The 24,451-nt window shown below is 47.6% G+C and overlaps 1 protein-coding gene across 2 annotated transcripts; it reads right to left on the reverse strand.

Moving 5' to 3' along the window:
* Nucleotides 1-155: 155 nt before the first annotated feature.
* Mov10 (Mov10 RISC complex RNA helicase) lies at nt 156-23,675 on the reverse strand. Of its 2 annotated transcripts, none has more exons than XM_048351734.1 (21): nt 22,452-23,675; nt 22,049-22,244; nt 10,924-11,127; nt 10,365-10,600; nt 9,962-10,220; nt 8,430-8,564; nt 7,566-7,734; nt 6,713-6,867; nt 6,296-6,472; nt 6,034-6,181; nt 5,477-5,635; nt 5,163-5,266; nt 4,881-4,978; nt 4,561-4,777; nt 2,776-2,893; nt 2,361-2,552; nt 2,105-2,179; nt 1,104-1,229; nt 931-1,019; nt 564-685; nt 156-484 (listed from the first exon to the last, which is right to left on the reverse strand). In XM_048351734.1, exons 2-21 carry the CDS (start codon nt 22,183-22,185, stop codon nt 393-395), a joined length of 3,012 nt encoding a protein of 1,003 aa, XP_048207691.1. In that variant the 5' UTR covers nt 22,186-22,244; nt 22,452-23,675; the 3' UTR covers nt 156-392. The 2 variants fall into 2 exon arrangements, with proteins under 2 accessions (XP_048207691.1, XP_048207692.1); XM_048351735.1 differs by lacking the exon at nt 22,452-23,675 and adding an exon at nt 22,353-22,437.
* Between the last annotated feature and the right edge of the window lie 776 nt (nt 23,676-24,451).

The raw sequence follows: 24,451 nt of genomic DNA on the forward strand, positions 1-24,451 counted from the left end.
TCTGTATGGCTTTCCTGCCCACTGTGTTTCCTCCCCTGCGCAAATGGGGGGGGGGCACCTCTGGGAAGATCTTGACAGTCTCGGCCTCCTGTAAGGGTCATTTTGGGGGCACAGGAAATTGGGGGTGGGGCTGAGGAGACATAAGCAAGAGACTGTTGCTTAGAATGAGGTTTTGTTTTCAGAGTTTTTCTTCCTCCCTTCCCCCAATTGTTAGCAGCTTGGTATGTCACTCTCCCCAGCAGGGGAAGGGGAGGAATGGCTTGGGTTGTAAACTCCCTCCCCAGCCTTCCCATCCTTCCCAGGGGCAGCTGGGCTGGGTTCAGGTTCAGGGTTGGGCAGCGGTTAAGGCTTGGCTGGCGTGAGAAAGCTGGCGAAGGCAGGTAGCTGTATCTTCAGAGCTCATTCCTCCACTCGGGCTCCACTTGCAGGCACAAGCTCCCTTCACCCTCCCTCTCCTGGGGGAGGTAGTCATGGCCGTGGGAGCCTTGGAAGAAAGGAGGTATACTTGGTCTTTTTTTAATCCTTCCCTTTTCTTTCCCTAGATCTCCCTGGACCCTCCATACCTGAGGTAGAGGGGCTGAGCTTGCTCAGACCTAGGAGTGAGTTCTGTCCCTGCTGCAGGTCCAGCTTGGCAGGAAAGGGGCACCCAGTATACCCCCCGTTTTCTTTACAGAACTCCAGGAATCTGTGGGTACAAGGATGTTGGCACATGACGCTAGGCAGGCCTGGCTAAGAAGTACTGGAGATGATGATGCATCATCTGAGGTGGAGACCAGAGGTCAGGCCTCAGTTATCCGAGGTACATAGCTCGTACCCAGACAGTGAGGCCTAGCAGAGGCATAAGCAGTTGTTTAACAAAGAAACATGTTCTAGGCTGGGCTTGTGGCCCCCAAGAAGGACTTTTGGGATTTATGGGGTGGGAATGCTCACGCTTTCCAGTCAGGATCATGGCCCAGGAGAAGAGGGTTGCCTATTACAATGAGCAGTGCCTTGGCCCGCGTCACTGCCACATTGAACCGCTGGAAAAAAAAGAGGTGCTGGAGTTTACAAGAGGGAAGGACTCTGAGAACGAAAGAATTCCTGCCACCCACCAGTCCTCAAACCTTAGGGTTCTTAAGGAAACCCAGATTGAAGTCCAGGTCCAGTTGTACAAAACCCTGGCTGCTTCGCACTGTGGAGATGAGGATGACACTTCGTTCTTGCCCTTGGAATTCTTCCACAGAGCCCACCTAGATGAGGGAGTGGCAGAGTCTGAGGCCAGGTGGGCTCAAGGGGAACCACAAGAACAGGCCTTCCCCAGGGGGTTTGTTCTGCAAGGAGGGTACTGAAATCACAGGGAAGTTGTAGTTCAGTGGACTGAGGAGCTGTGATGGGCAGGAAAAGAGGACAGGGGGTATACCATGGAAGCTGAAACCTAAAGGCTATGGGGTGGACATGGAAAGGGTACAAAACAAACAACATGGCAAAGAATACTAGCAAACAATATGGCAAAGAATAGTAACTGAGCAGTGTTTGCAAGTTTCCTGAAGATAATCGCTTAAGTCCTACCGACGTAGTACTACACAACCCTGGGTGTAATCCAGACCTCCTGATCAGAACTGCAAGGGAGAGGCCTCTAAATCATAAAGCAGTGCTTTTCAACCCTGGCTGCACCTCAAATCACCTGAGGAGCTGTAAAACATACCAGTGCCTTGGCTCTGCCCCCAGATAGCTACGTTAATTGTCTGGGTGGGGCCCTGGCACTGGGTGTATTAAAAGCTCTCCAGGTGATTTTTATCTGCATCTAGTGTTGTGAGCCACCACCTGAGAGTCAAGCTGCAGAGAATGGGGGTGGAAAGGGGCTGGCAAGGTCACATGACAGACTCAGACCATGGAGTTTGGACTTCATCCATAGGGTAGAGGCCTCAAACCTGCCGGCCGGTAAGAATGACGTGAATGCTTGTTAAATACACAGGCCTCCTATCTCATCCCTGACCTACCTAGGGAGAGCATCAGGTCTGTCTCAAGGTAGTAGAGTGGAACAGGGACACAAGCTGAGGTCTCTGAAAGTGGAGAAGTGAGGGGTACCCAGAAGGCAGGGAACAAATGTGGAATAGTGTGTCACCTTTAAGTCTTTGATGTCATCCAGTGCCCGCAGCTCCCTGTCAAGTCTGGTAATACAGTGGCGGATTTTTTCCACCTGGAGGGAGGGGAAGAATGCCTTTCTCTCTTATGTGTCCTTGCCCAAATACAAGAGGAAGGGAAGCAGGCAGGTTGGAGGGGAGGAGGGGCAACGGGGTTGAGGCTCCTAAGCCTCTGCTTATTTAGGGAGGTGCCAGCTGTGGGGAGGGTCTATTTTTGCTGGAAACTCAAGGCCTGACCTGCTTCCGGTATGGAGAGATGACGCCCACACTTCGAGGGCTCAGGCGGGCTTTGCCCTTCTTGGAGGAAGGGGCCAGGAGCAGCTTCAAGTAGGAAGTCACTGTGGCGGCCTCTTCAGGGTTGAAGAAGGATGGGCTATTGCCCTCGCGCTCATCTTTGCCCATTACACCATGAAAGATAATGGGAAAGCCCTGGACATGAGGCAAGAAGAAACCCTCAGACACCCTTCGCTGCCTCCTTTCCATGCTGCCCTCAAACTCTTCCAGGGAATAAAGGGTCCCTGGCCAAGATGGCAAAGGGAGGATCGTATGGCATCTACTCTGCACTCAAGTTCCTCCTGCCATGTTCCTTCAATAGGAGGAGACAAGTCAGGGTACAAGGCTGGGTGACTGACCCCACTCTACTCAGCCTCACCTGTTGGGGAAGACCCTCCCAGCGACAGAAGCGCTCGCGATCGACTGTGTCTGCACAAGCCTGCAGCTCTCCCTCATAGTACAGTCGGTTAGGAATATCCAGAATGGTGGGATGAGACCTAAGAGGTAGGAGGAAAAGGAAGAACAAGATTGAGGGTTAGGGGTCTGTGACTGTGGCTTAGGGGCTGGGAATGTGGCTTAGTTGTAGAGTGCTTGCCTAGCATACATGAAGCCCCGGGTTCGATTCCTCAGCCCCACATGAACAGAAAAAGCCGGAAGTGGTGCTGTGGCTCAAGTGGTAGAGTGCTAGCCTTGAGCAAAAGGAAGCCAGGGACAGTGCTCAGGCCCTGAGCTCAAGCCCCAGAACTGGAAAAAATAAATAAAAGATTGAGGTTTGGATTGTTTCTGCCTGCCTTAGAGGACTCGCATTCCACCAGCCCTATCTTCTGCCTTCCTGCTCCTTGCACAGAAGTCTTTCACCTAGTGTCACAGGCAGGCACTACAGACCACATGGAACAAAATGCAGATCCACACTGCATGCAGGCCAGGAATTTCACTGGCCAGCAGAAGGACTTTCTTTTTTAGAAAACTAAAACATGAGGGAACCATTCAAAAGATTTCAATTTGCCAAGCAAAGATAATCCACACACAAATTATTTCGGATGACCACAATCTGATAAACTTTGTTAAACCTGAAAACATGAGTGACATAACTAACATTTATTAGACTCATCAACAGTAGTGCAGAAATCATCTAAAATTCTTTTTTAGTAGTGCTGGAGTTTTAACTTAGGGCTTCATGCTTTTGGCACTCATGCTCCACCACTTCATCCATACCTCCAGCTTTTTATTACTCCAGCCTTTTGTTGCCTTTTTAAGGTAGTTTTCCAGGTGGGGTCTCCCATCTCCTGAGTAATCTGGGATTACTGCTTAAAGTCCCTCCCTCCCTTCTGACCTTGTGATTTCTAGACAAGCACTCTACCACTTACACCATACTTTCAACCCTCATCTAAGCATTTCTGATGTTTGAACTTTCTTGTTGCTGCTGCCAGTACTGGAGCTTGAACTCAGAGTCTGGGCTCTATCCCTAGGCTTTCTCAATTAAGTCTGGTGTGCTACCACTTGAGCCACAGCTTCATTTCCAGCCTTTGGTGGTTAACTGGAGGTAAGAGTCTCATAGATTCTCCTGTGCAGGCTGGCTTTGAACCACTATGCTTATATCTCAGGCTCCTCAATAGCTAGGATGATAGGTATGGGCCATAGGCACTCTGATGAATTCCTTTACTAAAAGAAGGATACAAGATGAGTGCACTGGCATATATCTGTAGTCCCAGCTACTTAGGTGGGCCAGGATTGCTTCAGCACTGAAGGTGAATCCAAGCTTAACAACCAAGACCTGTCTCAAAAGGGAAGGGGAAACCAAGGGTATAGCTAGTGTAGCATGTGCAAGCCCATGGGGGCTTGATACGAAGCACTACATCCACACACACAACACCCTAAAAATAGAAGTATATACTTATAGCTCCATGCTTATTTAAAATTTGCATTCTGCTTTTCTCATTTCTTTTGGATTGCCTAGAAACTTAGACCTATATCCAACTTATGTTAGAATACAGACGAGCCACGTGGTCCAGAATGAAAACACTACGTTGCAGAAAGGACAAGAACCAGTGGTGGGACTAGAAAGAAAATGGCTCAGTCTATCTGAATTACACAGGCCCTCAGCCCTCAGCAGAGGTATGTGTGGCACAGCAGTGTTGGGGGGGGGGGGGGGAGGTGGGAATACCTGTAGTTTCGGAGCAATTTGGTTATAAACTGGGGGTTGTAGCCATTGGGGCCCTTCTTGTACAGTGTGTTATATGTGAGCAGCCGCTCCAGCAGAGAGTACCCCAGCCCATACTTCTGGGTCAGTGGGGATCGCAGTACAGGCCCCAGCTGCCGAGGGTCTCCTGCCAGCACCAGCTGCCCTCCTGGGTTGCCTGTTTCCCTGACTTCCATCAGTCCTGGGAGTCAGAGATGGAATAAGAAGAAAGGTGAGTGGGGAAGGGACCTCTCTTACCCAGGGCAAGGTAGCACACCTGCAGCCGGACATTCTGAGCCCCTCACCTGCTATGGCCACCAGACTCTCAGGCTCCATGCAGTGACCAGCTTCATCGATGAAGATGTGTGTGAAGTGATCGATGGGAAACTGGGCTGACACCAACCTGGGAGGTGTTAGGCCAGGCAGGGGTTGTTCCCAGATACCTAACTACCTAACTTGAATGTTTACTACCCAAGCTGACTACTCAATGCAGTGGTCCCCTTCCCATGGGCCCTTCTTTCCCATCTCCCTAGCCCTGTCCCTCTGTACTTACACTTACAACAAAGATACCCATGCACACTTCCCACCTGCTGGCAGTGATGAGGGTGGTAATTAAGACCCGATATTCCTGCAGCTGCTTCTTGGCAGGAAACACATACTCGCCCTTCCTAGGATCCCAGTTACAGCAGGGCTGTGGATTGTGAAGGAATAGAACAATCAGCGTAGCGCTACCCATTCTCAACTCTACAAACTAGGGAAAAGGTCCCTCTCTCACTCTACAAACAAGGAAAAAATGTCCAGAGAGAAGTCTCAACCTGCCCAAGGTCACACAGCAAGGGTTCAGATTTGAGCTTTTCCCACCCCAGTGCCATCCCATGTCATTCTGTTGATCCCTAGGTACCTTAATGTCCTCAGGGACCATGCGGATGTCCCTGCTGGGGGCCAAGATGCGGTAGATAGAGCTGGGCATGTGGACCCGGAGCCGCTGACAGAGAAGGTCAGCCCCAGAGTTGGAGGGAGCACAGGCCAGGATGTGAGCTTTAGGTAAGTGCTTCGCCACCTACAATGAAGATGTACGGTATTGAAACAACTTCCAGAGGCTCTGGGACTCAGACCTGAGAGTGCAGCAGCGATTGTCTCCCAGAACTCAGGGAGGTGGTGACATAAAAGGCATGCTCTGATTTCCACATCCTTGCTAGTTCAAATAGCACATTAACATCTACTTAAGTGCATAGGTATGTTCGTAATAAGCGACACGTAAATGTGACTCCATTAGTCCATGCAGTGTCCAACCTGCACAACAGTGGTCGGCGGCCACACAGACCTGTGTTTCCCACCTCTGCTGCAGGTGCTACGCAGTATGAGCAACATTACAGGGTAGAGGGAATCAGAATCTGTGGACAGATATTGGAAGTTCAAGGAGTCAGGAGTGTAGGTTTAAAAGTGTTCAAACCTTACCTGCTTAATGGCCTCCACCAATGTGACAGTCTTGCCAGTTCCTGGAGGCCCAAAGATGATGTAGGGGGCTGGCCGGGTGGTACCCATAACAATGTGCTTCATGGCCTGTAGCTGCTCTGGGTTTGACTCCAGACTTCGGTCAAACAGCCTGGCAAGAAGGGCCAGGAACATAAGCTTCGCGTCATCTAGCATCCCAGAAGACTTTGCGACTCCACTCCCTATCCCACACTCTGAGTGGCCCCAGAGCCCCTGCCATTCTCACTTAAGCTTCACATCTGCAGGAAGCAGCGCAGCCCCACAGGAGGCCACAGGAAAAAGCAAAGGTGACAGTGGCCAGCGTCCTGTCAGCTCCAGGGCACGGTGCTGGACCCTCATGGGCTGGCGGTTGAAGGTGAAGTTCACCTTGAAGGTCAGCCCATCCACAAAGCGGTTCATGAGGCTTTAGACAGAGAGAGAAGAAAAGAGCTCCAGTGAGGTGGGGTGAATATTCTCGCCACCTCCCACTCCTCCACCTGTTCTTCCCAAGATTTCCCCACACAGCTCTCTAGAAGAAGAAACTGCTGATGTATGTAGTTCAGGGTTTCCCTAAGGAAGAGCCTCCTGCTGTGGAAACATACTTTTCTCTTGGCCTTAGAAGCCTGAAAGTGTTCTGATGGGGGGGAGAATCCCCAACATTTACCTTGGAGAAAAGCTGAGCTTGACACGGTCCAATTCCACCTTGTGCACGAAGCCCTTATAGGTGACAGAGTCTTCCTGGTGTGTCTCAGAGCACAAGAGGGCAAACAAATGATCACCTCGTAGCACTGAGGGGCGGCTCTCAGCCACCCCAGGAACCTGTGGGGTGTGAACACAAGCAAGCTTCTATCCTAGGGATGGTAGTCAAAGGCTCTTTAGATCTGAGAGACAAGAACTGAAGCTCAGCCTCATACTCATGCTAGCCCTGCATCCTTCTCTCTTCTCCTACTAGATAGGTAGGACAAGCCTCAGAGGGAGAGGAAGGAGCCCAACTTTCCCAGGCTACTCAGAGGTGCCAAGCCCAGGAATCTAGCACATCTAGGGCAGAACTCCAGAACCTGCAGCTACCTTCCCAGTCCATCCAGTTAGCCTTTTGGCCAGCTCAATTCCTACTTTGCCTCTGAAATTTAGTTCACAACTCACTCTCTACAGTCTCCTTTCCCCAAACAGTCTTGGGCTATCCCCACTTACATAATTCTGGCCTTGTGTGTATTCACTCCAAATGTAAAAATCAGAAAGGGCCACAGAATGATGCAGGCCAGCTCTGTGCTTTTATATAAGGGACATAAGGTCAGAAAAAGCAAGGTCACATATGTGAAGGCGACAGAGCCTAGGATGAAACCCCTCGGCTCTGCCTAGATGTCTCTTATGTGTAGAATGTCCACCTGTTTCTTGTTGAGCCCTCTCGAACAGGAACTAATTCATCCTTATTCTAGGTTTGATCTGCTGTCAAGAATCACAGCTTACGGTTGATGGACTTGGGCCCACCCTTGTGCTCTACGTATGCAAGTTCCGACCTCCAGTGTGAGCAGCCTGGGGTTCTGATCCATGGGGTCCCAAGTCATGGGCACTGACTCCAGGTCGTAGTGTCGGATGTCATGCTCCATCTGCAGCTCCTCCAAGTGCAGCAACAACCGGAGCTTCATCTCATAGTTCTTCCACTTCAGAGCTGTCTCCAGCTGGGCCCTGGAAGTGATGGTTGAGGGTGAGGTGAGGGCAGGAACAGGGCACAGCAGACAACCCCCAGGTCTCCAAGCTTCACCCTCTCCCACCTGAAGCTCTGGAACTATGAAAGCCTTGGGAGCAGGGAAGGTTAGAAGGGTAGAGAAGCAGAGGGGAGTCAGAGGGCTCACAAAAGGGAGCCCCAGGTCTTGCTTTCCCAGTGCTCCCCACCCCCCATCTTAGACCTGACTGTTATTTGTACTGTGGTTCTTATGGGCCAGAATAGCTTTCCCCAAATCCTCCCATAATGCACAACCTTACCTCATTGAAACGTCATTCTCTCCTCAAAGAGGCCAGGACTAACTGCATGTTGTAAAACCGCACCAACTCATCCCTTTAACCTGCTTTTTTATTTTAGTGTCCTATTAGTTTAGTTCTTCATAGCACTGGTCACTACATGAAATTATAAAATAAAATGTTTTGGTTCTTTTAAGGAAATTATAAGTGCTCTCACTGTTCTCAACTAGAATGGATGAGGCTGGCATTGACTGGTTTACCTTGAACAATGCTGAGCACTGTCAGTGAGAGGAGAATGAAGAGCCTGGGAGGCTGAGGACAGAGGTACTGGGCAGTTGAAGGGGCCAGCAAGGAGGAGACAGAGGGGAGGAAGGAATACAGGAGAGAAGGGAGGAGTATGGGTGGCAAGGGGTGATACTTACTTGATCTTTGCAATCTCTTTAGGGGCAGTGAAGACACTTGTTCCCTGAAGAAGGATGGGGAGCACTTGCCTGAGGTGGGGTGGGGGGTAGTAGGTCCCCAGTGCCATAGTTAGCTCTAGTTCATAGCCCTTAGCACTGTGGGGATGGAGGAAGAAGAGCTGTCATAAACATGGAAACACTTCCCACCTTCAGATTTTGGTAATGTCTTCTTCTCCTTGGGGCATGTACTAAGTCTTTTTGTGGTGGTGGTGGTGGTCCTGGGGTTTGAATGTAGGGCCTGGGCACTGTCCCTGAGCTCTTTTGCTCAAAGCTAGCACTCTATCACTTTGAGCCACAGTGTCACTTCTGGTTTTCTGGCAGTTAGTTGGAGATAAGAGTCTGATGGATTTTCCTGCATAGGCTGGCTTTGAATTGCCATCAGTTTCCTGAGTAGCCAGGATTACAGGTGTGAGCCACCAGTACACAGCACACTAGGTCTTTCAATAATATGATTGCTCTACCTAAGAATGCAGAGGGCACTAACTCATGTGCCAGACTGATCCAAAGTTGAACCATTCTTATTTTTGCCAAGCCTAATACTGAGAACACTTAAAAAATATATTCCATGAGCTGAGCACCTGTGGCTCATGCTTGTCACCCTACTCAGTAGGGTGAGACCTGGAGGACTGAGGTCCAAAGTCAACTGGATCCTCAGGATTCTTATCTCCAATCCACTACCAAAAGAAACCAGACCTGGGGCATGGTTCAAGTGGTACAGGGCCTACCTACTATGCACTGTGTTTAATTCCCAGTATCAAAAAAAATTGTTCAGGGGCTGGGGATATGGCCTAGTGGCAAGAGAGCTTGCCTCCCATACATGAAGCCCTAGGTTCGATTCCCAGATTCCCCAGCACCACGTATACGGAAAACGGCCAGAAGGGGCACTGTGGCTCAAGTGGCAGAGTGCTAGCCTTGAGCAAAAAGAAGCCAGGGACAGTGCTCAGTCCCTGAGTCCAAGGATCAGGACTGGCAAAAAAAAAAAAAAAATTGTTCACAGTTCTTCTTGCGAGGGGTGGAAGAGACCTGTAATTCCAGCTATGAGGATGAAGGATGAGGGGAGATCTTGACTTTGAGACAACCCCAGCGAAGTTATAAATACCTTAAGGGAAAAAAAGGCTAGGGGTACGTGTTAAGTAACAGAGTACTTGTCTACCATGTGAGCCTCTGTCTTTAATCAGAGAGGGGAGGAACAGAAGATTGGGGATATAGGCTCAAGGTAGTGCATATGTTTAGGATGCATGAGGCCCTGGATTCAGTCACCAGCATCATCAAAAAGAGAGAGATGGGACAGACAGAAATATCTCAATGGTTTGCCTGATAATTGAGTGACTCCAATCTACCACTCTCTTGCAGATTGCTTCCTAGACAGTAAAGGACAATATCTGGAGTGAAGAACCCACAGTTTAGAAAAGGAGCTCTGGGCAATTCCCAAGGGTCCACAGTACTATGGTCAGGAGGTGCCCAGCCTGGACAGGGTTCGAGGGAGGAGTTACCGGTCAGGTCTCTCGCCTTCCTCTACACGGTTAGTCACCACAGGGTTGCTAGTGATCCGGACACGCTTGTAGGGAGTTGTGGGCTTCAACTGTGCAGCCAGGGGGCTATGGGCAACAGCTGCCAAGAAGCGGGCAATGTAGAAAGTTCCAGCTTCTTCTGACTCAGATTCTCCTGGTCCCAGAAGTTCCCAGAGCACAGTAGCAGGAAAGTAGCCCACAAAACTGGTCTTACAGTGGACATGGAGCTCATAGTATTCACCTGGAGGAGGATGTCTGAATGAATAGGGTGAGGTGGGGAATCTCCCAGCAATCCTACCCCAAGGTGGAAGCCTGCTTTCCAAAGCTTAGCCTGCCTAGAATGAGTCCCTGTATGCCGATCTTTTCCCTTTGGGAACCTACTTACCAGGGCCCAGGGGACAGGGCAGCTCCTGATCAGCATTGTAGAAAGTAAACTGGGGTGTCCAGCAGAGTGGGAAGAGGTGAGTGAGAGTAACAGGCTTGGGCCCTCCATTTCGAAGTCTAAGGGTCAGCACTTCTTTGCGATTTAAATCCAGGCGAATAAGAAGCTGCCCATCTCGGGCTTCATGGGGCCCCCGGACTTCCACGTCTACCCCATGCTTCCCATGAAGATACTCAGCCCTGAAGAGTGGAAGGCAAGCAGGGGAAATGAGGTGTGAGGAGCCTGGACTGTGGGGGGGGGGGGGGGGCGGAGGGGAAGGGAGAAGGGAAGTGCTGCCCTGGGTAAAGTTTTAGGATTGGGAGGTTGGCAGGGTTATGCTCAGGAAACCCCTTCACCCTCATCCCCCAACCATGACCAATTTCCTGCCCTTACCCCATTCCTGAAGAACAACCTGAAGCAGTCCACTGTTTCTTCAACCAGATGCCCCCCCACCCTCGTCCCATCACACACACACACACACACACACACACACACACACACACACACACACACACACACACACCTGTCATAAAAGATCTTGGCTAGCAGTGACTTGTGGTGGTTGCTGATATCTGACCCCAGCTTCATTCTCCTCTTTTCTGGGAACCGCACATCGACCCAGGGGTCAAGACTGAAGAACCTGACCCGAGTCTTGGTGACGTAGGCCAGATTTGCAATCTTCATTCCGTACAGCATGGAGGAGAAGCCAGGGGCGGGGCTCCCAAAGCTGCCAGAAGCAGAGGAGACTGGGAAGTGAGGGAAGGCAGGGCCAGTGGGAGGCAGGGTGAGGGTAGGGGATACAGAGGGGTGGGGACAAAGGCTCCTGAGGGTCACTGTGCTGGACATGCCAGCACTGCTGTGGGGCAACATGGGGCTCAGAGACAGAGACTTGGGCTGGGGATGGCTGGAATTTTAAATGTCTTAAATCGAGGCAATGGAACTTTCTTTCCAAGGCAAAATATAATTTTCTTAATAGCAGGTTGTATACTACATAGGAGAATATTCCTATCATGGGCTGTTGGTTGGGAAGACTAAGGGAAGAGAGAAAGAAACAGATTTTTTTTTTTTTAGGGGGAGGGACTATTGGGACAGAAAAAAGAAAATGCAAACAACCAGTGGAAAACACTAAGGCCAAAGGGGAACTCAAATGAGTTGACTCAGAGGAGTGGACGCAGGCCCAGCCTGTGGGGGAGGAGGGAGAAAGGGGACCAGAGAGAGCAGAGATGTCCAGAGTATGGGCAAGCTGGCTGATCAGACAGCAGTTTCCACCCGAAGTCAAAGGGTGCAGGTGGAACTCAAGCAGGAAGGGAAAGGATCCTTCTCCAGAGATCAAATAGCCTGGCTTTGTGCCTAGAGAGGTGAAGACAGGGAAAACTGGTCAGCAGGACAATAACCTCAAGGTTCAGCTTCTGGAATTCAGTTTAGTCAATTCAATAAACACTTACAGAGGCCTGTTAGGTGCCAGACACTGCACTAGATGCTGGGGGTTCCAAGATGAGAGACATCCAGACCCTCCTTCAAGGACCACTCAGCCCAAGCCCATCAGTTCCAGTGTGGCCACTGGAGTACAGCTGCTGGGGCTCCCCAGAAAGCTCAGTGAGCCCAGGTGGGTCACTGACCACAGGGGCAGATTTCCAGAGGATGAAGGGCACTCCCCAGGCCAGAGGACACCCAAAGAGAGCACATGAGGGATACACACCATCTGGGCTCTGCCACTCTCCAGACAGTTACTACAGTATGCCCCCCAGAGCCTGGCTTTGCTTCTTTCCTCCTCTAGCACATCCATCTGGGGACGGTACTCAGTGGTCACCTAGCATTTGGGAGGCCCAGGGTTCAATGCCCAGCAGCATAAAAACAAATCAACCAATAAATAGGAATAGCAGAAACTTTAAAAGGTTTTGGTGAAGCTTCCAGAAGACACTGCCGTGGCAGGGAAGCACTTAGCCCAGTGCTTGGCACATAGGAGACCTCAGTAAGGGTGAGTAATGATTAGTATTACATACAGGTTGGTTGTACTAGAATGGAAAGTGAAAAAAAAAAAAAGGAATGGCAGGAGTGGCAGAGGTAAGCAGGGACCCAAGAGCCTAAGGACAGTCCCATGGGTGACATACTTAGGTATCATGGTCTCAAGGAGTGTCACCTTACCCCGATGTTTTGTAGAGTTAAAGGAAATCTCTTGTTCCTAAGAACTATGGTAATCTCTAGTAACTCTCAGAGCTAAATCAGCATGGTTATACACTAGAGTACATGGTAAAAAACATTTGTCTGGTGCCCCACCTAGAACTCTGCCCCCCTCTTCCACCCCCAAGCAAAGGAGAGCTGTACCATTTAGAAAAACTTGAAACTGGCTATGATTTGTTTTTAACAGATAATAAATCATTGGAAAGCATAATGGAAAATGCTCAATAAATGTTAGCTACTACTAGTTAGTATTTGTATTAGTAACAGTGGTACTAATGGTGGCAGTAGTAGTAGGAGTAGTAACAACTTACTTTCAGCCCCGCCAGAGGCTACCCTGTGGCTACAGAACCACTGCAGGTGGAAGGTTTTAAGCAGGGGGGGTGGCAAGATCATATTTGCATTTCAGATCACTCTGGCATCAGGATTGGAGGATGGATTTGCTGGAGGCAAGACTGTAGGCAGGGAGACCAGTTAGAAGAAGGATATGGCAATTGTTTGGGTTAAAAGATAACAAGGTCTGGATAAGACATTGGTAGAAATAGAAGAGGGGCAGATCCTAAAACATTTAGAATGTCAACTAGCAGAAAGTGAGGACTGACAGCAGAGAAGCGGAAAGGAGTCTAGGATATCCCAGAAGTCAATTGTTTGGTGTCTGGGACCATTCCTAAATAAGAGATAAAAGACAAGAGAAGGTAGACCAAACAAAGGACCACAAAATAAATCTGCTTATACTGGGTTTGAGATTCCTGTGGTTCAAAGGCAGTGTGGCTCATGTGAGTTCCATGCTGAGAACTCAGGCAAAGGGTGAGCCTAATGTTAGGGAATTTGGGTTGGAAGTATAGCCAGGGGCCTGTTTGGGATCACCCCAGGGAGTGTGAATTGTCTCAGGCCAGGACAATCCAGGGAGAAAAGGAAACTCTCAGGAGAGGGAGAACCAGAAGTCTCCACATCAGGCATCAGGAGGGTCAAATACCACGGGGGTGACTAGGAATAAAGGTAGTCAGGTAGTCAGCACTAAAAAAAAAAAAAAAAATCAGGACGTCAGCACTAATTTTTTATCATGGTTCCTTAGTCTTTTAGTCACAAAATCCCACATGTTGAAGCACAAATCTAAATGTCCACCAAAACCAGTTTAGACAGGTATCTTGATATGTGCATTCCTCTCAGAACAGATCAGATACACTATCAAGTCATTAGAGTAAAAATAACTTCTTATCCCTCATAACCCAACCATAAGAAAATAACAGTGCAGGAATCTTAGTTCTGGGCACTGTCCCCATTCTAGCCAGAGGTGGCCAGCAGATAGCCTAGGCCCACAAGAAAAGATGGGCATTGGTGGTCCGTATCTTTAGTCTTAGCTACATGAGAGGTTAACACTGAGAGGTTCCAGGCCAGCAGAGACAAAAAAAACAAGGAAGTTTTGGAGACCTCATCTCAATTGAAAAAGCTGGGTATGATAGTATGGACTAGTCATCCTAGATACTTGGATAGCATTTATAGGAGTGTAATGGCTGGGGCCAACCAACACAAAGAAAACGAGAGGCTCTGTCTCAAAAATAATCAAAGCATTTGGGTATTCATGGCTCATGCCTATATCTATTCAGAAGGATGAGATCTGAGGATCACAGTTCAAACCCGACCTGGGCAGCAAAGTCTATGAGATTCTTATTTCCAATTAACCACCGAAATGCTGGAAATGGCGTGTGGTTCAAGAAGTAGAGCACCAGCCTTGAGCAGAAAAATAGCTAAAGGCTCTGATTTCAAGACCTCTGTACTAGTACACACCCAAAAATTTTTTTGAAAGTAGTCTTTCTCAGTCCTTAACATCTGAACATTTCTATCTTTTACATTTCTTCCCCCCCCCAAAAAAAAAACTGGCTCCTTGTTTAAATGTGAATTTCCCAGTCACTGATATAATTAAGGACCTTTCCTTTCTTTACAATCATTTGTATTTCTTCTGTGAACCATCTGATTATATCCTTCCTCAATTTTTCAAGGCTCTATGAACTCTCCTTTTCCCTCTTCTTACCCCTTCCCTCCCTCTCCCCATGTCTCTCTCTCTCTCTCTCTCTCTTTCTCTCTCTCTAAAGGGCAGCATTATCATCAAACACAAAACATATTAGCTGCCCCCAATTAATGACTCTACACTGTACAGCCTAAGTCTAACCCTTTAATATGGCAAACTCTTGTCCTCTTTGGGAACAATGACAATTATATCACCAAGAGTAATCTTTAACTGAGTACTTACTATATTCTGTGCTAAATACCTATAATCCCCACAACAATCCTTTGTGGTAACAACTACTGCCAGTCACTTGAGAAGAAACTGAGGCACGGACCCTCACCTGATGTAGGGCCTCTAGTTAATCATCCTCAGTGGTCCTTCAGCCATTTCTGTATGTGTTACCTCTGCACTCCTCTGCACAGACACCGTGCCTTTGTAAACACCCTTCATCTGCCCAGTGCTGCCCATGGCCACTGCTTGCTGTGAGAATGGTGTCTGATTTTTTTAGACCCAATTCAGAAAAAACTAAAAGCTGAAGGAATGGTATTTCAAAATACAGTATCAGAACAGTAGTTCCATGTTTTACAAACTTTAGATTGCCACTTTTACCAGGATTTTTATTTATTTTGAAAAAAGTTATACATTCATTCAGTGGAATGTATTGTTAAAGTTATACATACTAGAGACCAGGGTAAGACTTTTTTTTTAACTTTATGGTTTTATCCAAAGCCACCTTCATACCAGAAGCCAGAAAAACCTAAAACCCTGATTCTATCCATCTCCTACTTTAGAATCTCCCATGCTTTATCTGTTAACTGTTCATATTTAAAACAAAATAACACATATCAACACTTCTCCATGGCCACAAGGTCCTGCTCAAACAGCTCCTGTCTCCCTTTGGTCTCAGGTTAGCAAATTCATGGGACCCCCAAGCCTTTGGAGATGTAGCTCTCTTTGCATCTGAAATGGTCTTCCCTTATATCTGCTCATTTCTTCTAACTGTTCAAGATTCTACTCAAATCTTACTTTCTCTCCAAACCTCTGGTTTCTAGACTAGGTTCCATTTCCACTCCCAATTGTTTTATACTCCCAATACATATTGGACTCTTTCTTACAAGCACTCAATTAAATGAGTATCTGTTTAATTGCGACTACCCTTCTTAGTTAGGTTCCTTTTGTGTATCTCCAGCTACTGGAAGATTTGCCTTACCCATGGGGGGAAGGCAAGTCAATATTACTGAATAAAGAAGTGAATTTAGCCAGTCGCTGGTGACTCATGCCCGTAATCCTAGTTACTCAGGAGGCTGAGGTCTGAAGGTTGAGGTTTGAAAAGTGAGACTCTTAAATTCAGTTAACCAGCAGAAAGCCCGAAGTGAAGGTGTAGCTCAAGTGACAGAAGGCCAATCTTGAGCCAAACAAACTAAGGGAGAATGTCCTGACCCTGAGTTCAAGCCCCAGTACTAGCACACACACCCTGTATCCAAAGCATTTTCTTTTCTTTTCTTTTCTCAGAAATTTGTGCTTGGGATGGTAGGGCACACCTGAAATTCTAGCACGAGAGGCAAAACAGGAGGATCTTGAGTTTCAGGCTAGTAGAGACTACAGTGTGGAGTCTCTACCCATCCTCATAACTTAATCCTAAGAAAACAACAGTGCAGGAACCTTAAAAACAGCTATGAACGCCAGGAGCTGGTAGCTATTCAGGAGATCTGAGGATCTCAGTTCCAAGCTAGTCCAGGTAAAAAAGTCTGTGAGACCCTAGTCTCTAATTAACCAGCAAAAATCAGGAAGTGAAGGTATGACTCAAGAGCTAAAGTTCCAGACTTGACCGAAACTCTAAGGAAAAGCACCCTGGTCCTGAATTGAAGCTGCAGTACTGGAACAAAGACAAAACATACAAAAAATAGCTGTATGCCAGGCGCTGGTGGCTCCTGCCTCTAATCCTAGCTATTCAGGAGGCTGAGATCTGAGGATCTTGGTTCAAAGCCAGCCCAGGAAGAAAAGTCCCCACGAGAGTCTTATCTCCAATTAACCACTCAAAAAAACTGGTAGTGGCGCTGTGGTTCAAGTGATAGAGCTCTGGCCTTGAGCACAAAAAGGCTCAAGAACAGTACCCAGGACCCAAGTTCAAGCCCCACAACTGATAAAAGAAAACAACAAACAGCTGTGCATACTGCTCCTCACCCAAAGCAGATGTGGCTAGCAGATAAGCAAGGCCCAGACAGACAGATAGATTCTCAAGGAAAGACAAAATCAGCTGAGCGCAGGTGACTCACACCTACTTGGAAGGCAAAGATTGAGAAAATCATAGCAGCCACACAAAAAATAAACTAAAGTAAAAATATGAGGCTCCTCCCATCCATACTCAGCTTAACAGAAAAACAAGTTACATTATGGCAGTGTACATCTACCATCCCATCATCTCGTCTTTCCAAAAGCATAAATACAAGGATCATGGTCCAGGCCTGTGTTAGGCAAAAAGGGAGGCTCTATCTCAAAAATTATGAAAGGAGTAGGGGGAGAAAAAAGAAGGGAGAGTGGGAGGGAGAGGCAGGAAGATAAGTCTATTTTTAGAAACTTCTGCAGGGACACATCAGGAAGGAAGACAGAACTTGTGTTTGCAAATCTTGCAATGTCTACAGATGCTACTACTTCTAAATATTTCTCAAAATTTTTGTCTTTTAGCCCTTCCCAAATTCATTTACTTCTGGTCTAAGATGATAGCAATAAAAAAAAAGACCCAACACCTCAAAAGCCTTAATACAGCTCCAATCATTGTATTATATACATCTAGTAACCTAGATTGCTAGGGAAAACTTTCTAATCAAGAATGAAAATTCGGGGCTGGGAATGTGGCTTAGTGGTAGAGTGCTTGCCTTGCATTCATGAAGCCCTGGGTTCAATTTCTCAGTACCACATAAACAGAAAAAGCCAGAAATGGTGTTGTGGCTCAATTGATAGAGTACTGGCCTTGAATAAAAGAAGCTCAGGGGCAGTGCCCAGGCCCTGAGTTCAAGCCCCAGGACTGGGGGGAAAATGAGTGAAAATGAAAATATGGAGCTATTAAAAAAACCCCAAAACCAAAATAAGTTTTTTCTTTGACAGGGGGCAGGGGTAGGGATGGGATGAGGTGTGGGGGGGGCCTATGTACCATCCCTAAGTTTTTCTGCTCAAGGTTGGTGTTCTACCACTTAAGTTACAGCTACCCTTCAGATTTGTGGTGGTTAATTGGGTATAAGAGTGTCATAGACTTTCTTGCCCAGGCTGGCTTTGAATCTTCATCCTTAGACCTCAGCCTCCTGGGATTATAAGGTGTGAGCTACCTGTGCGTGGCAAACAAAAAGAAAACAAAGTTTTGACTATTAAAATCTATTTTGAAGCCAGGTGCCAGTGGCTCCAACCTACAATCCTATTTACTCAGAGGCTGAGATCTTAGAGGACCATTATTTGAAGCCAGGCAAGGCAGTAAAGCTCTCCACATTCTATCTTCAAAATAATGAACAAATGGCAAGGCTGGAGGCATGGGTCAAGTGATAAGAGCACCAGTCTAACAAGCACAGGGCCTTGAGTTAAAGTACCACCAAAAATGAAAGGAAAAAATAAACGTGTTAAATATATTACAAACATTAATACATAACATATATGCATATGGATGTACATAAAATGACAAAGGTAATATGAAGATATATTCAATAGATGAATAAAATATACTTTCGATGTAAATGACTGGCAAGGATTAACTTTTATAATATGCAAGTGTGAGGCCCTAGGTTTCCACTATTAGGGCTAAAGGGGGTGGAGGGAGGAATAAAAGTATATAAAATTAAAGGCAGATTGCTGGGTGCCAGTGACTCATACCTGTAATTCTAGCTACTCAGGAAGCTGAGATCTGAGGATCTTGGTTCAAAACTAGCCTGAGCAGACAACTCCAAGAGACTCTCTTCTCCTGTTAACCAGTATAAAAAGCCAGAAGTGGATGTGGCTCAAATGGTAGAGCACCAGCCTTAAACAAAAAGCTAAGTCAGAATGTAGGCCCTCAGTTCAAGCCTCAGTACTAGCACAAGAGAATAAAACCAAAGGTAGAGGGGCTGGGGATATAGCCTAGTGGCAAGAGTGCCTGCCTCGGATACACGAGGCCCTAGGTTCGATTCCCCAGCACCACATATACAGAAAACGGCCGGAAGCGGCGCTGTGGCTCAAGCGGCAGAGTGCTAGCCTTGAGTGGGAAGAAGCCAGGGACAGTGCTCAGGCCCTGAGTCCAAGGCCCAGGACTGGCCAAAAAAAAAAAAAAAAAAAAAACCAAAGGTAGAGAGTAAGGTGGGGAAGAGAGCTGGCCCAGTGATACCAAGGCTACACCCAAAGTAACCTATCAGTGCCCAAAGGAAGAAACACGTGTTCCGGGAAGATAAGGGTTGACTTCACAGTATTCCAACCAGGCTTTAAAGACCACAAGGGGGTAGGGATGTAGACAATCCCTATTTCTGCCTTTTGGACTCACATAATTCAATCTAACTACCCAGACAGTCTCTCTAAAATATTCACAGACAACTATCTTGTCTCTGATTTTTCTCTTTTTAAGGCAAATATTTCTGTTTCATTGACTGGGTCACATAAAAGGACATGCTTGAACCCACAGAGTGGCCCATCCTTCTCTTTCATATACTAAGGCCAAGGTCAACCTCCTGTCTTATTTGCATAAAAGAAAAACAAGAACAGCCAGTTGGAGTTGGCAGTAGCTCAAGCCTGTAATCCTAACTATTCATGAGGCTGAGATATGAGAATCTAGGTTCCCAAGCCAGCTAGTGCAGGAAAATCCATGATGCTTCTTTCCACTTAATCAGTTAAAAAGTCAGAAATAGAGCTGTGGCTCAATTGTGGAGGGCTAGCCTTGATGGAAAAAGTTAAGAGTCAGAACCCAGGCCCTGAGTTCAAGCCCTAGAACTGGCACAAAACAAACAAAAAAAGTCCTTACAATAAATATTACTTTTGGGCTTCAGATATTGCTCACTAATGCAGGAATTGTTTGCTTAGCCCTGGGTTCTATCATTGGCATTGCAAAATAAATACATTTAAACTAGTACTGTGCATCTGTTGTTACCTGGGAGGCTCAGGCAGGGGCATTGCTTGAGTTTGAAGAGAGCCTAGGCTGAGAGAACCATCTCAAAAACAAAAGAAAAATGCAAAATCCCCAAACTCTTCACTCCTCAAATTCACTCATAATGAACAGCTACATGGCCTGCTACATGCAATCCAACATTGCTGATTCCTATATCTTTGCCAAAACATACTGTGTATTTTTGGCTTACAGTGGACAGATTCTTCCAATCAAGCTATAGTAGGGCTCCCTCCCTTGGCTCCTTAGGTTCTTACTCTTACATCTAGCCTCTGTTCTTGTAAGTTTGCCAAATTAATGTGAGAATTCTCCTACTTTTGATAAAAGGTCACTCTTAATATTTGATCAAGTTACTTGACCCTCACCTTTTATGTTAAAGTCTTTCGTCTCTCTCTCTCTTTTTTTTTTTCCCCCACCGTGGGGCTTGAACTCTAGGGCCTGGGCACTGTCCCTGGGCTCCTGTTTTTGTTCAAAGCTGGCATTCTGCCATTGGAGCCACAGTGCCACTACTAGTTTTTCTGAGATTAAATGAAGGTAAGACTTTCCTGTCAGGCTGGATTTAAACCACGGTCCTCAGATGTTGGCCTCCTGAGTAGCTAGGACCACAGGAATGAGCCACTGGTACCCGGCTTTCGAAAAAATGAGTATTTAATGCTCCCATGCTCAGGGCTTAGGCACGGTCCCTTAGATTTTTTGTTCAAGGCCAGTGCTCCTACCACTTGAACCACTGCTCCACTTCTGGCTTTTTGCTAGTTAATTAGAGTTAGAGTCTCATGAACTTTCCTGCCCAGGTTGGCCTGAAACTGTGATCCTCAGATTTCAGCTTCGTGAGTGGCTAGAAGTGCAGGAGTAAGCCACTTGGTCTGTCTTTAACAGACAGCAGTTCTGTAGGTCATTTTAGCCAGATTCCCCAGTCTTGGTGTTTCCTTAGTATATTCCTGTACACTGGACACTCCCCTGTTCCTAATTTCTCCTCCAGTATAAATCTGGGGTTGTGTTTTTTGATCGGGGATTGAGCTCTATAGTTCTCTTTTAAGGTAAATTCGTATATAGAAAGTATCCACAGAAGGTATTTCTATGTACCCTGACCAGTCAGTCCTTCAGAATTCCTATTACCTGCATTACCACCCTCTTCTATCCTGTTCTAAGTAAACTGTATCCATATCATAGCCTTACTTCCCCAGAATTGTGTCTCTTTCATCTTTGTCTTCCCACAGTGCCCGGCACACAGTAGAGGTCTAAAGCAAATCTTCATCATCTTTGCCTCTTCAGATGTTGCCCACGCATTAGTGAAAACAATATACTAGATGCAATAATTTGGTCAATACTGAAAAAAAATACTTCCTCCATCCCGAATCCTCGAAACCAGAGTTCTATTAATTCAATCTAAGGCAAGCCCAAAACCAAAGAAGTCATTCTTATCCTTACTGGTTTGCTAAAACCCAATCTTCTTTCAAGCGATATCCTATTAAGACACCCCCCCCCCTCGTGTTTATTTGTACAACTGTTAAATTGTTTTCTGGTTTCTGGCTAAATTGTTTTCCCTGTTAAATTGTTTTCTGGTTTTCGGCACAAGGCCAGCAGCAGCCTGTTGATAGAGGTGTTTTTGAAGCACACTTCTATGGTTTGACAGAAGTCTCTTTGATTTTCACTTGGGTGGTAACAGGAAAAGGAGACCAAATATCTTCAGCCACAGGGTGAAAGGGGCCTCCCGGAGGCTGGCCCTGGCCCTGGGTCTCCATGGAGAAGCCACAGGTGCTAATGGAGGCTGGGTGCATACGGACTCTGTGTGTGTGTGTGTGTGTGTGTGTGTGTGTGTGTGTGTGTGTGTGTGTTTAACCTCTCTCAATCTCTCTGAGATTTCTCCCTCTCACACTGTGCCTCTGGAGCACTGAACACCCCCCCCCGCCCCCCCTCAACCAGGCTGCAGCCCCTCAACATCGGGCCGGGGATCCCCGTGAAGCCCGCGCCAGCAAGGCAGTGCCTCCCCCCTGTGCCCGCCTGGACCCCCTGGAGCTCCCTCCTCCCACGGCTAGCGCTGTTCCCCCCGCAGCCCGATGGGCTCAGTCCCCACGCACAGCCCCAGTGGCGGGAGGCGGGCGGCCCCGGAGGATCCTCGGGGACTCTGCACCCAAGGCCCTGTGCAGAACAAGCGGGCTGCTGGCGGCGCTGGCGGGGCGTGGGCTGGGCGCGGGAGGAAGGTCTGCGCCGCCCCGGGACTCCCCAGATCCGCTGGCGACGCCGTGCGTCCGCGCCCAGGGCACGGAAAGGGGGCCCCAGCGCTGGATCGCGGCGGCGGGCGCGCCGGACCCGGGCGGGATTAGGGGTCGGGAGTGGGCCAGCCCGTACCTGGTCTTGAAGTCGCGGTTATAAATGGTCCGCAGCCGCTCGCGATCAGTCTCCAGATCCAGTCCCCGAGCAGCCAGGAAACTCTCGAAGTGCTGGCCGGTCTCCCGGAGCTGCCGGTAGCTGAACTTGCTGGGCATCGCGGCGGCGCGGCCCAGGCGGGAGGGTCGGTGAAATGAAACTGAAAGTCGCCGCTGCGCTGTAAGTTAGGGCCCGGGGTTGAGGGGCAGAAGCCGAGAAGCCCCTACCTCGGACCCCCGGATCCTGGACGCTCTCGGGCTCCGGCCTCCCCTCCGTTCCTTCCTACCTGAGCCTTCCCTACGGTCTCTTCGCCCAGTCCCCTCCCCCTCTTTGCATTAACTCTTTCCTGAGGCGTCTGACCCCTCCCTCAGGGCCCTCCCCTTACCCCCAGCTTCCTCCCCTGGCTGCTCGCCAGGAGAAGAACGTGGCTATCGCTTGGGGCCCCCTAACAGCCCAGAAAAGTCTGAGACTCCACAGGGCTACTCCCTCGCCCACCCTCCAGAGCCTAGGGACTTATTGCAAAGCCGGAGACCAAAGGGCAGGGACTGGAACCTGGGTCGGCTGCAGCTGGACTGGGGCAGCTCGTCCAGCACCTCCCCCAGACTGACGGGGACATAAACCAGTACTGAGGCGGGCGTCACGCCCCCCCTCCTCCATTTCCCCACTCTGGCTTTCAGATGTAGGGAGGAGGGCAAGACCGAAGTTTGGGGGAAGTACTGGGGTGGGGGGAAGAGAAGAGATAAAGGTGTGTGTGTGTACGTGTGGGAGTGAGGGACAAGTGGTTCTGCCAGGAAGAACAGTGAAGACTTTTTTTTCCGCCACACAGGATTCATTATGTTGAAAGGCTGGTGATCCTTAACCTTGAGCCACATATTTGGACACTTAATTACACTCTGGTCTGTATTGCTCTTTTATTGTTCTTAGTATGAAAGTAGGGGCTGCCCCAGTCATCAAAACATAATTAGCTCCCTGAGAGCAGGGTACTATTATGTTAGGCAATGAACAGTTAACACTTAACAGCATCACTACCAGGAAAAGAGCAATGTGCTTAAGAAGCTGTTTAGACAAACCGAAGGGGGCGAGGCTTCCACAAAAACAAATGTAACGCGCCTTTTGCATGTAGTTATCTTCCAGAGAGAAAAAACAAAACACCTACTGGGATGAGATAAAGATACTAAATTGCATTTTAAAAAACAAAGCATACCAAAGCTAGTGTTGTCTAAATCCCCTCATGGGAGGCCACTCCACAATCTAAGGTATTGTGAGAAAAGTCCAGGTCGTTCTCCACATTATAATAACCCTCTACCTCCTTCCAAGCCAACAATCAAGGAAAACCAGCAAACAGGCTTTAACAGGAAATGCAGTTATTAGTGAGAATCAGAGTGACACGCTGGGAAAATAAGAGCGAGGAAAAAATTTTCATGCCCTAGAAATTGATTATGCAAACTTGTGGGAAAAACTTGGAAAGCAGCCAAAGATTTTACCTTTTCTCTCCACTAATTACTTGATGAAGCCCCAGGGGAAAAAGGGTGAACTAAAAATCGCTGCTGCTTAGGTAGGCAGCAGCTCTACTACTGTAATCCCATCATTCAGGAGGCCGAGGCAGATATATGGTGAGTTCCAGCTCAACCTGGGCTACAGTGCAAAACAAAACCAAAAACAAAAAACAAACAAAATACAAGACTGCTATTGCTTACCATCTCAAAAATCTACCAACTACACCCAACCCAAATGTCTGACCTAATTCTAACAGCAAATCTAGGACCTCATTATACCTGAACAAATAACCTTTCCTTTTTCTGGTCAAACCTACATTGTGGATGTTCTCCAAACACATAATAATCACTTGGGTAAAAATTTGCTGTTTATATGGCTGTCATCACCATGAAATGTCTACAATTTGTCTGGGGGAAAAATCTACTTTATATGAAATTGTTACTTTTGCATGCAGTTCTACATGTCTAGAATGACCTTCCTACCTTTCACATAGCCTTCAGGTCTCAGTACCTTACACCTATCTGCCCTTAAAAGAATCCAACCTCAAATTTAATAAATTGCTTTTAGTGTGAGTCTGAACAATGTTAAAAAGTCTTCCAAGGTAAGTTTGTATTTTCTTATTTTTCTACTTGTTGGGTTGAAAAATGGTTTTGAATGCTCTCTAATGTTACGTATTGCCTGCCCTAAAGCACCTAGAAACAGCTCTGAGATTGGTCAGTTTATTCTCATTATTTGAAGATCTTGTGTGCAAATTCGCTTCATATTTCTTTGTAACCCCAAAGTCAATACTTACAGTGCTTTAATTGATTTCCCGTGTGCTCATTCCCAGGTGAGAGAGAACAGTGTGATGCTTGGTCTTCTTTGGAGCTCTGAGCTACACCCCCAGCC

This window comes from Perognathus longimembris, chromosome 7 (assembly GCF_023159225.1).
Source record: "Perognathus longimembris pacificus isolate PPM17 chromosome 7, ASM2315922v1, whole genome shotgun sequence".
Classification (NCBI taxonomy): domain Eukaryota; kingdom Metazoa; phylum Chordata; class Mammalia; order Rodentia; family Heteromyidae; genus Perognathus; species Perognathus longimembris.

Bases quoted from the DNA above. Each gene is read 5' to 3' on its own strand.
- Mov10 (XM_048351734.1), bottom strand. From the start codon at position 22,185: ATGCCCAGCAAGTTCAGCTACCGGCAGCTCCGGGAGACCGGCCAGCAC. The intron at 7,735-8,429 runs GTAAGTATCACC...CATCACTTCCAG, and splicing joins AAAGAGATTGCAAAGATCAA to GGCCCAGCTGGAGACAGCTC. The intron at 1,230-2,104 runs GTGACACACTAT...TCCCTCATCTAG, and splicing joins ATGACATCAAAGACTTAAAG to GTGGGCTCTGTGGAAGAATT.